This window comes from Micropterus dolomieu, linkage group LG13 (genome assembly GCF_021292245.1).
Source record: "Micropterus dolomieu isolate WLL.071019.BEF.003 ecotype Adirondacks linkage group LG13, ASM2129224v1, whole genome shotgun sequence".
NCBI lineage: Eukaryota > Metazoa > Chordata > Actinopteri > Centrarchiformes > Centrarchidae > Micropterus > Micropterus dolomieu.
In genome coordinates, this window is record NC_060162.1 from 25,736,508 (window position 1) to 25,750,901 (window position 14,394).

Sequence of the window (14,394 nt, forward strand, 5' to 3'; positions counted from 1 at the left end):
AAAGGCCGGGACGACCTTCTAGCTGTGAGGCCCCAGTGCTATCCACTGGACCACTGTGCCGCCGTTTTCAATTTTTATTTTTATTTTTAAAGAAATTATTATTATTATTATTATTATTATTATTATTATTATTATTTGGGGTTTGAAAAGTTAATTTGTTGAGTTTGTGTGCATGTTGGAATACAAGTGCCTGAACATGAATGCTGGTACTTTTACATCTGTATAAGTTTCAGTAGAAGTCATTAAAATACAAAAGAGTTTTGTGAATAATTAAGCAGAAATGTCTATACAAAGTAACAACGTAACATTCCTGGCAGCATACAAATTTAGGATTTGGGAACACTGTCGGACGCTCAGTTATATCGATATAACTGATGTTGGTCTTACCGCGGTACGGGTCGGGCTGACTGAGGTCCGGCGAGGTGGCCGACTGAACGGGGAGCTGAGGCCCTGGCACCTGACCCGCCATTGAATGCCCCCCACGCAAACTGCCCACGCTGCTGCCGTCTTCTCTGTGAGAGGCCACCTGGAAATCAGAGAGAGGAGAGAGCAAAAGATGGTGAGAGGGATTTAAATTTGAACAAACAGCTGCTCTGATTCTGCAGTTGATGCAAACACAACCGAGGCACAACTTCTAAAGTCCAGATGTAGTATGAACCTGTTTTAAGTCTGAGCTGACGGTTTCAGGCTTATTTGGGCTCCCTTGCACTTCTAGGTTGTGTTAAATCTATTATCATTTTGTTGGTTTTTATTTTTTTAAATCAGAGCCCATTAACATGCATTGTTTACTTTTCTCATTATGTTATCAGCCATTAACCTCCGTCTTTAAAGGATGATGCTTAACAAATCCCATGAAAAGGCCAAAACTTAAACATAAACACTAAAAATTGTTTTATAAAAAAAGGCTAAATGATTTTGTGACACATCGGGGCACTGTAGTTTTTAGTAAACGTTACTCTAACAGCCAGGGTTCAAGTTATAATCTGAGCTTTGTGGGGGTCTCTAATACACTAACTAACGTTACCGGCGGAGATGAATAAATAACTAAATATTAAGGAGAGAGAGAGAGAGAAAGAGAGAGAGAAATCATTGCTCTAGATGGCTGCAATATTGCAACAAAGTTGCCATCAAGGAGAGACCGCAATTCTGCCCTTTATGGTAGGTAGGCTATAATATTAGTGTTACTGTCATTTTATGCAGTGCTGACCGCCAGCACACTGTAGCAAGCATATTATCATATGTAGCGATGTACTAATTGGAGGATGCATCAAAAAGCCAATAATACTAAACAGTCATAATAAACTACAGCGTGTGTGATGAAGGAACATGTCACCAGTGTGACAGTGTTGCTCATTCATGTTTTTTAATAGTTTTTGGAGGACAACAAAGCTCTGTAACTTAGTAACACGACAATAATTGTTATTTGAATCAGTTCATTGCTGGTTTTTATTTTCATGGGATCTGTTTACAGAAAGAAAAAATGTAGAATATCTCAAACCTTTTTCAAGAAATGAAAAAATGTTTCTGAGAATCTGGAATTCAAAACCAACTGATTTTGTAAATTGTCCCCAGTGGTTTTTTAAAAATGGTTTATAAAATGTTCTACTGCTAATTGCAAGTACCTTTTTGTTGTGATTTGCATCTATAACAGTACTGTACTGATGTTGATCAGATGATTTTATGCTGTTGTCTGTAATTATTTTGCTCCCCTCCAGTACACGTACAACCTATCTGCATTTAGGCTCTGCCTGCTTATCTACTGTTAACTTGTGTTTTTATTCTAGTGATTTAACCCATTGGAATTCTCTCTGTTGGTACTGTGCAAAAAAATAAACAAACATGAACATGTGGTTCAGATTGTAAGGGCCTCTGAGACTAAAGTGTGGTTTTGTGCTATATAAAAACAATAGACTTATATACTGCCCTCAGTAGCAGCATGTTTTATTGATTATTTTATTAATCCAATTTAGTCCCATAATTACTTAAATTGTGAATCATTTATTTATATATCTTGGTTTTAATTTGTATTATGAAAATGAAAATATGGGTACAGTAATTTGATTGATTGAGGAAGAAAAATGCCACGTCTTCCAACATTGCAAAACAACTGGATACTGAGATGGACATAAAAATAACCACTGTAAAACAAATCTAACACTTAATTAATAAAAGTAAAATGCTTTTCTGTCCTTCACCTCCACATGTTGTAGTTCTATAATTGGCCTGCGGAGGGCATCCTCAGCCTTTCTAAGACGCCGAAGATCTCCATCTCTCTCTCAAACACACACACACACAAACACACACCATCCCGCCTGATTCGACTATAGTACAACTCAGGTAGACAAACTGTGCTTGTGTGAGTCTGTGTGTGTCTCACTCCAGGTTCATATCTGCATGTCTGACATGTATATTTACAGTTTTTCTTTTTCTACTAGAGTGTGTCTTCTTGTTTTTTACTTGTGTTTTCAGGGTAATACTGTGTGTGCGTGTGTGTGTGCTTGGCTGAGTCCTATCCATCTGTTTGCCACACACACACACACACACACACGCACACACACACACACACACACGCACACACACACACACAAACATGTACACACGACAGCACAACAACTGACAATTATCTTAATGCCCATATGTTTAATTGTGGGATTTCTAATTCCCAGCGCACCGAGCAGCTTCCAGCAGGGACTCACTGTTTTGGCACGAGATGGGCTCTCTTTAAATGTGTGTGTGTGTGTGTGTGTGTGTGATGCCAGCTTTCTTGTGGCATCCTGTGGTTCAAAATAGTCTCTCTCTCACCCTCCTTTTCCTGAGCTTTTTACTTTCCATATCAGCAAGGACAGATTTGAATCATGATAGATATTTTGATCTGGATATCGTGAATGGTTAGGTGGTATATTAATGTTGTGTAAAGTTTTTAACAATAGTAAGCTGAATGGCCGTGTGGACACAGTGTGGAGGGTCTTTATTTGTGTGAAAAACAGACTGAATTGCCATTTCATTTGAAAGCATTATTTAGCCTGACATGGCGCTCATGTATGCTATTTTCTGTTTGGGGGGGGGTATTTTACCCTGACCAATTAGCAGCGTGTAACAAATCCATTCAGCCATTGTCATTTTCATTTCATTTTCTGTCAAAACAGAAGACGTGGCAGGGGTTGAAAGGAGCACTTAACTCACGTCCAACAAATAAATGTTGATTTAAGAGTTATTAGTTCTGTAAATCATCTTACAGCACCCTCTGGCATAGTGAGATGACGCACTCATTCTTCATTTTCAAACTTGTAATCTTCAGTGACAAGTGACACATCACTTGAGGCAATGTATTAGTTTCTGCATTTTCACATGCGCCCCACACCTGTAAAACAGACTTTTAAAAAATAAAACAGGCGGGGTTCCGCCTACAAAGCTCTGATTGGCTTGACTGCTTTTCCAACCTTGGGAAACACCCTCCAATAAGCTCAACATCAACTAGAATAAAACTGCTTGGCCCCAGGTTTTCTCTGCGTCAGCTTGGGTTCATTTGAATATGCCCAGCACTACGATGGAATATATACCACGTGAGCAAAGGTCTTTAAACTAGACGTTGACGTTAACAAGACAGGGCAACTAAATCAGCTGGTACAGAAATGGCTGTACTTGACATTGGTGCAAATTCCCCAACAAATTTGCAATTGATCAGGTTACTAAAACCAATTGAGAGTGGGGGCCCCTTGGTGACTGAGAGTTCTTGGGCAGTGTATAAGGATTGAGGCGTTTCATTCTTGAGAACTTAGCAAATGTTTTCAGGGTATTCATTGAAAAAACTGTCACAAACTATGCTCACTTTTGGAGCAGATTATAACAGTAGATTATGCACTAGAGGTGAAAAGACACTGGTGGTTTGTAAAAACAGGGAGAATTAGATGGAAAACAAGGATGGTCAACATGTTTTCAGTCTGTTCTCTTCGCAGACGGCTACATGTGTAGCAAAGCTATGAAATATGTCACCGATTTTATTATCCAACAGTGGTGTTATTCCGATCTGCTCTGCTCCGGATGGAACGTAATGTTCAGTGTTAGCTTCAGATGAAATACATGATCACTACTGTCTCCTTTGATGTACTGTATGATAACCATAGTGTAAATAAAGTTGTTTTGAAAATCAAATCCCTCTGTCTGTCTGCTAATCCAGCTGGCTGTCAGCGAGGTCTTGCCCACCACATGCCAAACTCCCCTCTCGCCCCATGCAAATATCACAAAATGTCGACTGGCTTGTTCACATGCATGTGCACTGAGCGTTCTCCGTCCATACGTCTCTTTGCTCTCTTATTTATTACTTGCCTCTGTCTTTTCTTTCCGTTCTCTGCCTTTCATCACTGCCTGGATTCCCAAATGTAAAATGGCAGCAGAGAGGCAGACATAGAGGGTGGCGTACATTTTTAATGGAGAGCTTTTATATTTTAACGAGCCTTCCTTCTCTCTTGCTTAATTTAGTTCAATGAGGAGGGAAGACGAGGAGACAGACGGAGCAGAAAAATATAAATAAATTACACATAAACTGATCTGCCTCTGGTGTAGCTCAGTCACCACGAACCACAGCCACGCCCACTTACCGAACGTCCCTCAGGTCCAGGACGTCTGATTGGATGACAGATAAACTCAATCATATAGCCAATAAGAATAACGAAGCATCGGTGACATGTTTTGATTTTACCATAACGAGTAAACTTAACCATGACCGAAAGCAGTTGAAAGCTGCGGAAAAAGCTCATAAGTAGATCTTGAGTTAAGATAATCTCGTCAAAGGGTTCACATTTGTTTTGTTTTGTTCAGATTGTTGTCAGAGTTGCATTCAAGGACACTCGGACATCTGTGACTTGGTTTTTGACAGCTGGAAAGCGTCAGATACTTGAGACGCTGTGTCTGAAAATGAAACCCAGATAACGGCTGAGACGCACACATGGTTACTGTGAAGAGAATGAGGAGAATATTTTGATTTTTAAAAAAAAGAAGTAGCTGTTAAGCAGCCAACTCTCCCAGATGTGGGAGTGTCCTTGAATGCACCAACAGGGGGAGTTTTCCAAAACAGTCACTGACTGCAAAAAAACTGCATTATCACATCACAACAATACAAAGTGTTTTGGGCAATCTCTCTGTTGGAGCGTTCAAGGACCTTCCACAATCTGACAGCTGGTTGCTGCACACCAGACTGCTAAAATTCATGACTCCTTTCATGACATCCTGTGTGACATACAGTAGCTCAATACATACATTTAGGATGTCTGAGCTTTCTGATTGCAGCACCAAGAAGCCTTTTAGCTTCTTGTATTATCACATGATCATAATGTAACCTTGACAAAACCTAATATTATATATAGGCTAGGTTGATACATCACTGTAAAATGATTTTTATAGAAATGAACTGAAACTGTTGTTGGGAATCATTGTTTCTTGTTTTCTGGTGACTTTTAAAGAATGAAAATAGCTAATAAGTACACTGCAACTGCATTTTTATGTTAAATGCTTTTAATTCTCAGAAAAGAGAATAACTGAACCCTCTGGTGTAAAGCTCTGGCATAAATGTCTTACCAGGACTTCTGAAATTTGCTTGAGTATTTCTTTCTCTTAGCACTTTCATTATGCGTAACTTTTTCCTTACAACAGCCTCTGATTGGCTTGAACTCCCTCCCTCCGCTGGTTAGGTTTGTCATTGTTAGGATTAGAGTTAGCCAATCAAAGTCAAAGTAGGGGCCAGGACTTGACGCAAAGCTGGTGTGCGTCAAGTGAGAGTTGACGAAAATCTGGTGGGGATAAAAAATAACATGGAGTGAGCAGATTTGTTCCGCATCACGTGCATGTCAGAAATGACATTTGGTGTAGCTGTATTGTTGTCCGGGTGGAAACAGCAGACATGTCTATCTAGAGTTGTAGTGCTTATACCAGCTGTACAGTGGCAGAAAGAGGTTGTGGTATGGTGAATAAAAAACAAAAAGGTGTGGACATTTGTCATAAATTTGAAGGATTATGGGAGAATTGTGACCCGTCTCCTGGGAAAATCAGGAGGGTTGGCAAGTATGAGTAGAAGAACAAGTAACAGATTTCCCATGTGTTTCATCAGGGTTACTTGTGCAAAACTCACTGTAGGCCCACCACTTGCAGATAATGTTTGTAAATAACAGAATGTTTTAAGGAGTTTTCTTTTTATGTGCAGCAAGTCCTTCCTTTATTTTTGAATCTGCTTCAATACATGAGTGTATCACTGATAAATAATGTAATTGTTTCCTCATTTAAATCAGAAATATCTTTTCAAACAAGACTAAAAATCTGTCCCGACATTTGCACTTTACAATTTTCGATGCTCAATACTATAGACACATAATGCTACATGACAGGAGATGTAAATTATTCATATATTTTATTCTAATGGATACTTAACAGATTTAGATACTATCTAAAAGTCATTCCAATACAGCAGATTGAAGTAAAAAAAGACAAAGACAGAGAAAGAGGTGCTGAGTAGATGTCATCAGCAATGTTGGTGATCACTGGGAAGGGTGTTCATTTATTATGTGTGTGAGTGTGAGAGCACTGATTACAGAGGAAGACGAAGAAGAAGAAAAAGAAGAAGAAGGGAGTTTTTGGGTCAAGAGATAGCACACACACACACACACACACACACACGCACACAGATTTGTCATGCAGTTGTAAACAGTAGGGACAAGTCTGTCTCTGCTGCTGCAGTAACATGTCTGAGAGAAGAATAAACTCTGTCAATTTACTAACTCCATAAATTGTAATATTTCACCCAGTATTAGACGGATTTCTGCAATTTCCATTTGTCGTTTTCAGTTATGGTTGTATTCGGAAAAAAACACCTCTGCAGAGGAGGAGAAAAAAGGAGGAGATGTAATATGAAGCAGGAAGTCCAGTTTGAAATTTTACCAGACACAAATACATCACATGACAGCTTTATAACTCTAGAGAGCTCATTTACCACAGTGCAACTTACTACATGAAAAAGAAATCATAATATTTAAATGTGCAGTTCGTCCTGGTTGTGACACTAGAAGAAAGGTCATTAAGATCTAAAGGGTTCATCCTCAGGGGAGCAGGAATGTGATCAGATAAATTCCTGAAAATATGACCATTAGATCTTGATATTTCCTATGTATTTGTGCAACATTTTTTTTCCTGAAGGTGGCGCTAGAGGGTATGGTTCTGCAAAATCATTGATTATAAACCAGTGGGGAGCAGAGTTTCCGTTCCCTGACATTTGTAAAGGTTAAAAGATTCATTGTTCCCTTCAAAATGTATAAATTGTAAGATTTATTTATTAGATGCAATATACTGTACATTGGCTATTAAACTGCAAACAAACTGGTATGGAGTCTACATTAACACACCAACACACACACACACACACATGCAGTGGAAAACTGTAAAACTGTACAGTCTCTACTCTGTGCAAACTGAGCACCTGACAGAAAGCACCTGCTGTAGCAACGTCAACACACACACACACACACACACACACACACACACAGCGCTCTGTGTTGAGGCTGGGCTTCCATGGGAGGAAAAGTACAGCAACATTTTCCAGTGGCGTGATATGTATGTTTTTTTTCCCCCGTGTGAGGAACAGACTGAAGGATGACAGACTCTTCTGTCAAAATAAATGTCAATAAAAAGTGAGAAATGAAACAGGGAAAAGGGGAGAGAGGGGCGAGAGAGTGGGATGCCCTGGGAATATGTCATTTGGAAAAATGTCGTGAGGTAAATGACTTCTGAGCAAAACGCATCTGGATGATCTCTTAATACTGAGTGAAAAAGAGACGATAATTTGTCTCTTCTGAATTAAAAATATAACAGTTTGTCAGTAAATTTAAAACCATATAGGCCTATAAACAGCCAAATATGGTATTTAAATTGGTATTTGCCAACGGTCCCGCCCCACATTAAACTAATTATCTTTATGTATGTATGGATCATATTAACATTTTGATGTGTAAATGTATAATTCATGTTTTAGCGAAAGCACTTTTTTAAATGTGTGTTCATGTTTTATAAAATAATTTTTACATTTTACATTCTGAAATTAATTATAAGACTAAGTTGAAATCATTCCTTTTTATACATATGTACTGTTAAATACTCTAAATAGTTGAGTGTGAAGCTTCATTCAGGTCATTAAAAAATAAAAACTCAACTCAAGGTCCCATTACTGGCCTTCTCCTGAGTTTTCAACACCCCAAGGCAAAACTACATCTTCTGATGAAGAATGTAAGATACTGCTGCAGTAAGAGCACCTTCAGATCACACAGTTGGTTCTCCAAGTAAATAGGGTTGAGAAACATTTCGGCATTTTTGTTGCTTGGCCTGAGACTCAAAACCATGTTGCATTAACCAATTTTGAGGTCGACTTTATTTATCTTGATCTTTGTGGATGATGAAGCTCAGTGTTTAAACTTCTAGCATTACATCACTGAATAAATTACCATAAAAACCTGAATCAGTAGACTGAACCTATCACACTGTGTGCTGTATAACAAATAAATTCAGTATATATAAGAAATGCAAAGCAACTGGTCATTAACAGCCTGCTGTTTGTTTCCCATCAGGTATTGTGCTACACGGCCAGAAGTATGTGGACACCCGTGCATTACAGCCATATGTGAAGTGAAAACCGTGGGAAATAATCTGCTGCTATAACAGTTTTAAGTCTTTTGGTAGGGTTTTCCAAAATATTTTCAAACCTGGACGCAGAATTGGAAGCACACGATTGTCTAAAATATAACTTTGTGTTGTAGCATTAAGATTTACCTTCATTGGACCAATGGCCCAAAAAGCCCAAACAAGGACAACCAGCCTCAGAACATACAGTAAGTACACATATGTTTGGGGTATCCACATATTTTTGGTCATATAGTTTTAAAACAGTTTAAGAAGTATGTCATAAAAACAGTTTATTATTATAATTATTATTATTATTATTGTACTAGAAGTAAATGGGCAACTCTGGATCTCCATCAGCTTATAGGAATAAATTTAGTGACAGAGAAAAGAGAGGAGATGCAGAGTATTAAAAAGCATTAGTGTGTTTCCCAGCAAAGTGGTGCAGATTACGATGCATTTCACTTACTATAACACTTCTTAATGGAGAGAGAGACTCTTCTCTCCCTTAACTGTTCCAGAGTCACCCTACGAACTGGGCTGCAATGCAGTAAAATAACAAGTATGACGGAAACCCATCATCAGAGGCAGACAGCACAGGGTAACAGACAGCAGTACAGATTCCAAGATGTCATCTTGACAGCATGACAATAACTTAACATTTACAAAGATATTTTCTGCTTTTCTATTGTGGTTTGGATTTTGTGTTATACATAATATAAAAACTGTCTGTAATGATTTGAGGTTAAAGAGAAAGAAACCTATTTGAAATAAATGTAAAATGTCAGGACATATGTGTTTATCTACATATGCATTACAGTAATACGTTTATGTATTTGAGTGTGTCTATGTATGCATTCATGTCTATGTATATGTCTCTCGTCCTCTCTCTCCCCCGCATCAGTCTACCACCTGTTTTCCCAGAGCTATGACCTCAGCCTGCAGGCGTCTCTGCCTAACACTGCCAAACTACATACAGCTGTGTGTGTGTGTGTGTGTGTGTGTGTGTGTGTGTGTGTGTGTGTGTGTGTGTGTGCGCGCGCGTGTGCATGTGTGTGTGTGTGTCCGCACATGTGTGTGCATATGAAAGGATTGGGACACAGAGAAAGATAAAAGATAAAATAAGTACATCAAGACAGGAAGATGGAAACAAAAGTGACAAAATATGTAATTATGTAAATATGTGATAAAATGTGTCAGTAAGAGAGAAAATGTGTATGTGTGTGTGTGAGTGAGCGTAACAATGAAATAACTGCCGGACAGAGACAGAAATAGAGGTTGAAAAAAGATAAGAAAGAAAAAATAATAGGGGTGGATTGGAAAAGGAAGAGAGGAAAGTGAATAAAGATAAAAATGACAAAATGAATGGAAGGAGAAGGAAAGAGAGTAGTGAAAGACAGGAAAGAGGGGATGGGGGATGATGATTAAAAAAAAAACATGAGTAAGAGACATAGAGTGACAGAAAACTAGGAGAGAGAGAGAGTGAATGTATGTATGAGAAAACCAGAAAACAGTCTCAGAGCAAACACAATGGCTTCATTTCAGAGATGACCTCACCCTTTCCTCTCACTTTATTATTTCTATTTGCCACTCATTTTTTCCCCCCAGTATTTCTATTGAGTCTTGTTCTTTTGTTTTGGTTCAAACTTCCTGTTTATGCTGTGTGTGGTTGTGTGTGTGTGTGTGTGTGTGTGTGTGTGTGTGTGTGTGATGTACTAAGTACATACTGTACATGCTACACAGACTATACCTAGACCTGGGAACTAAACCTCAATACTTTGAATTGAAATGTGTCCACAAAATGGAGTGGGCAGTGAATGTCAGAATGTCAGATTCATAATGGTGCTTAATTATTCTCAGACAATAACTGACTTAAATCAATGTTTTTACATTGAACCTAACATTAACCAAGTGTTTAAGTTGCATAACTGTGTCTTACCCATAGTTTACTTACCATGACCAAAATCTTTCTGTAATGTTAACTATGCTGTAGTTGCCAAAGTTACCTTAGAAAGAAAGATTTTTTAAAGCGTTGACAATGGACAGAAAATCATTGTAAAGAAAACATAATCCAGGGTTTTGCAGAATTGTCTTACATAGAGAGCCTAAGTCACTCGCTTCCACTTCTGGCCCATGGCACCTTATTTCGGAAAAAATATGTATGGTAGTCAATGGCGACAGACATTTTTTGATCCTGTTTGAACTGTCAGTTTAAAAGAAAGTTGCACTTTGTCGTAAATCAGTGAAGTTACATGTCGTTCTATGTGAAAACCGTTCAATGAACTACAGCTCTCGTCTCGCACAATATACATCACCACCATGTTAGCGCGGTAATGCTAGCTAACGTTCATTGCTTGGTTGCTGCTAGCTATGTAACTCAGCTATGTTCCACACAGAAATATCTCTCACCTGATGTGTTTAATCCAATGACTGTCCTTTTATCACATCATCTACACATGGAGTTGTTTGACGTTAGCTTCTTCAGTACCGTTAGCTTCAGTCATTCAGAGAAAATGTTACAATGTGACATATGCGACTTTTGGGTTTGTAGTCTTTGTAATTATGTATTTTTACAGTCTTTTACCTCAACAGTTTTACATCAAACTGTGACTTTCTTGACTTTTAAATGTAAATTTTAAATTGACCATCATCATATGTGTAATTCAGAGCACAATTCAAACGGGATCAAAAAATTAATTAGTCGTTTCTTGCCATTGACTACCGTACATTTTTATTCCAAAGTAAGGTCCCATGGTGGTCCACCGGAAGAGGAGGGACTTAGGCTCTCTATTGTAATGTCCAGTTTTGGTATTGTTAGCGAAACCTATTGCTTAGGTATTGTATCAGACCTAGTACAGAAATACAGATGACTCTGATTTGAGCCATCAGCCATGCCAAGCGGACAGAAAAAAAAACTTATTTCTTTCTGCTGGTCATAACATAAAGCTAAAATACTGTAAAATGATCAAAAAGATGAGAATTTACAGTGAGGAAAAAGACTTCTGGTACCAGCTGCTCCTCCAATTAAAATACGCTATAGAGGTGGGTCCCCACAATGTCAGTGGGCTGTCAGGTTTGAGTCTCGCCAGTGTGATGTTAACCAGCACTTGCACTTGCCCGGGATAATTATATAGCAGTGTGCGTGTGTGTAGTTGTTTTTTTTTGTCATAGAAGGGGTGGGTAGCCATGCCGTGAACAGTGTGAGTGTTTTTCTACTGCACAGCATAGTAAGGTAAAGTTGTTTACCTTCTAATGGTTTACTTTGATGACATGTTCTGGTCACAAACTACAGTAAGAGCCTGTGGCCTGCAGCCCTTCTCATCTCACTGAGGCTGGTCCTGTTTGTACTGCTCCTTCCTGCAATCTTTAAAACTGATCCGCTGACCAAAAAGCTCAGAATATGTCCCTATCTGCTTGATTAGACCTGTAGACCTGAAGCTCCACAGACACATTGCATTTCCCGAAACTTCTTCACGCTAAAAATATCCCGCACCCCAGTGGAAAGCTTTTGCAACAGCAGAAAAGGTTCACTTTTCATCAGCAGCAACCTAACAGCTCTAATAAGGCTTAAAATCAGTTTATGTCTAGTCTGCAGTACAGCCACACATGAGTTTAGCTGCTGAGGACACGGCTAGAGAAGGAGACCGCCACAGATATGGTCGGCCCTGTGGAAGGGCATGTCATCATGGTTTAGCTCGGCACGGCACGGCTAAAGAGGGCTGACCCGGGCCCATGGAAAAACCTTTTATAGAGCTGCTGTGTTTCAGCCTTAATGAGTCTGTTTTTCTATCAGCCAATAATCCAGAGCCTGAATCAACACACACCCTTATGACAACACAATAAGCCTTTTGTGAGCTTCTGTGTTTGTGTGTTTTGAAGAATCCAGAAGTAAACAGTATTTGCACTGGATGCATACAAAAAAACATGTCAGAAATTTATCTGAAACAAGATTAAAGATTAAACTGAAAAGTAGTTTGTACAAATCTTACCCTTAACAAGAAGCTCACGTTTAATGTTTTCTTGGGCTAAGCCGCACACCACCTCATAAAGCTAAACGCCAAATCTGTCTCTGGGGATGTCCAAAGAGCAGAGAAGTGTTTAAAAGTACCGCCAAATAAAAGTGAAAAGTAGTTTGCAAGTATTTCCCATTGAGTTTAAGCATTTCTTTACCACAAACTCAAAATTACATCATGAATCCAAACACTCTCTGTTCTCTTCCTTCCACTTTGTCATATCTGTGTTAAAAAGTGTTAAATCATCTTAACACATGTTTCTCACATCTTAGTAATTAATTGATAAAACCAGGAGTTCTATATATACACAGTCTGAAAAACACAACCTTTGATGAAACTTAGAGCAAAATAAAAAACTGTGTTGTTGATGTTATTTAGATCCCATCGCCATATTTGATTTAGTGTAACGTTCAAATCACACCACACAGCTTTCTTTCCTCCCTTAAAAAGCAGTTATGTCTTATCAATCTACTCAACTTCAACAAAATCGTAAAAGGTGAAATAAATGACGTAAAACTAATATCTTCCCAAAAATGAAATGTCCTAATATCTTACGTTTCTGAACCGGTTGCCTAATACTTCTTTCTTCACTATCTTAGTGCTGCATTAATCATTTTTTGGGGGCAACACTTCACGACAAGTTAAATAACAGACTTGAATATGATCACCCTATAAAGTTGAATTTAAGTCCAATATTTACTGTCCCTGTAGCTCTGGTTTGGTCTCCACCAATTTCCAAGAAAATCCTCCCTTTAGCATGCTAGTTCTTCCACTTTCTTCACTAGCGAGTCTCTAACTTTGTCTGTCTGCCATTTGGTACAGCGGGTTTATCAGAGCTTGTTTGCAGAAAACAGCTGCCTGCTGCTGCTGGAAACAGCATTAATGAGAGCGGTGAGACTGAAACGTTCATTTCTGTGGGTTCAGGACTGTATGACTCACACCATTCATTTTAGAGTTCCTTCATTATTGATTCAAAATTTAGGGCTGAAGAAGCAGGAAATACAACAAAAACACACAAATACAAGGGGAGGTGGACAAAGGTGAGAGGGAAAGATGCAGGCAGAGAGAGAGAGAGAGAGAGAGAGAGAGAGAGAGACAGCTGGATAGATATGCGTGAGAAGAAGATAATCTCTGTGGGAGCTGACCAGCATGCGCTCACACAGACACACACACACACACACACACACACACACACACACACACACACACACACACACACACACCTCTGCCACAGGTGCTCTCCATTTAGAAAACACCACTTCAAAGTAAATACTTTAACAAAGACCAGAGAGAGACAAAGCTCCTGAACTACTGTGGTGAGGATGGCGTAATGCTGCCGCTAGCGCCCCCTAAAGGCTGCAGTGTTCATTCCAGCCACAATACAGAAGAGTTGGACAGATCAAAAGACAAAATGTCCCTTCAGAACCCTGACGGATGACGCCACAGAGGCTGTGGCCAGGTTTTTGTACAGAGAGAGAGAGAGAGAGAGAGAGAGAGGTGTTGAAAAGGTGGTGACAGTATGCAGAGTGTTCTGTGTGTTAGTTTGCATTAACATCTGGTGCGTTTGTACTAGTGCACATGTGAATATGCACAATCGTTAAACACAAATAAACAAAGTAGGTCTGACCGAAGATGTTCGGGCATCTGAATGTGTTTATGCTGGCTGTGTTTTCTAATGCTCTCTCTCTCCCTCTCTCTCTCTCTGTCCCTCCCTCGCCCTTCTACA

At 39.1% G+C, this 14,394-nt stretch overlaps 1 protein-coding gene across 3 annotated transcripts in view; it reads right to left on the bottom strand.

Annotated features, from left to right (window-relative positions):
• The window catches only part of LOC123981413 (transcription factor 4-like), a 245,674-nt gene that overhangs the window by 21,845 nt on the left and 209,435 nt on the right, over positions 1–14,394 (bottom strand). For all 3 annotated transcript variants that reach the window (XM_046066215.1, XM_046066216.1, XM_046066217.1), the window contains one exon: positions 388–526. In XM_046066215.1, coding sequence (XP_045922171.1) covers positions 388–526 — 139 coding nt within the window. The remainder of the gene's footprint in view (positions 1–387; positions 527–14,394) is intronic.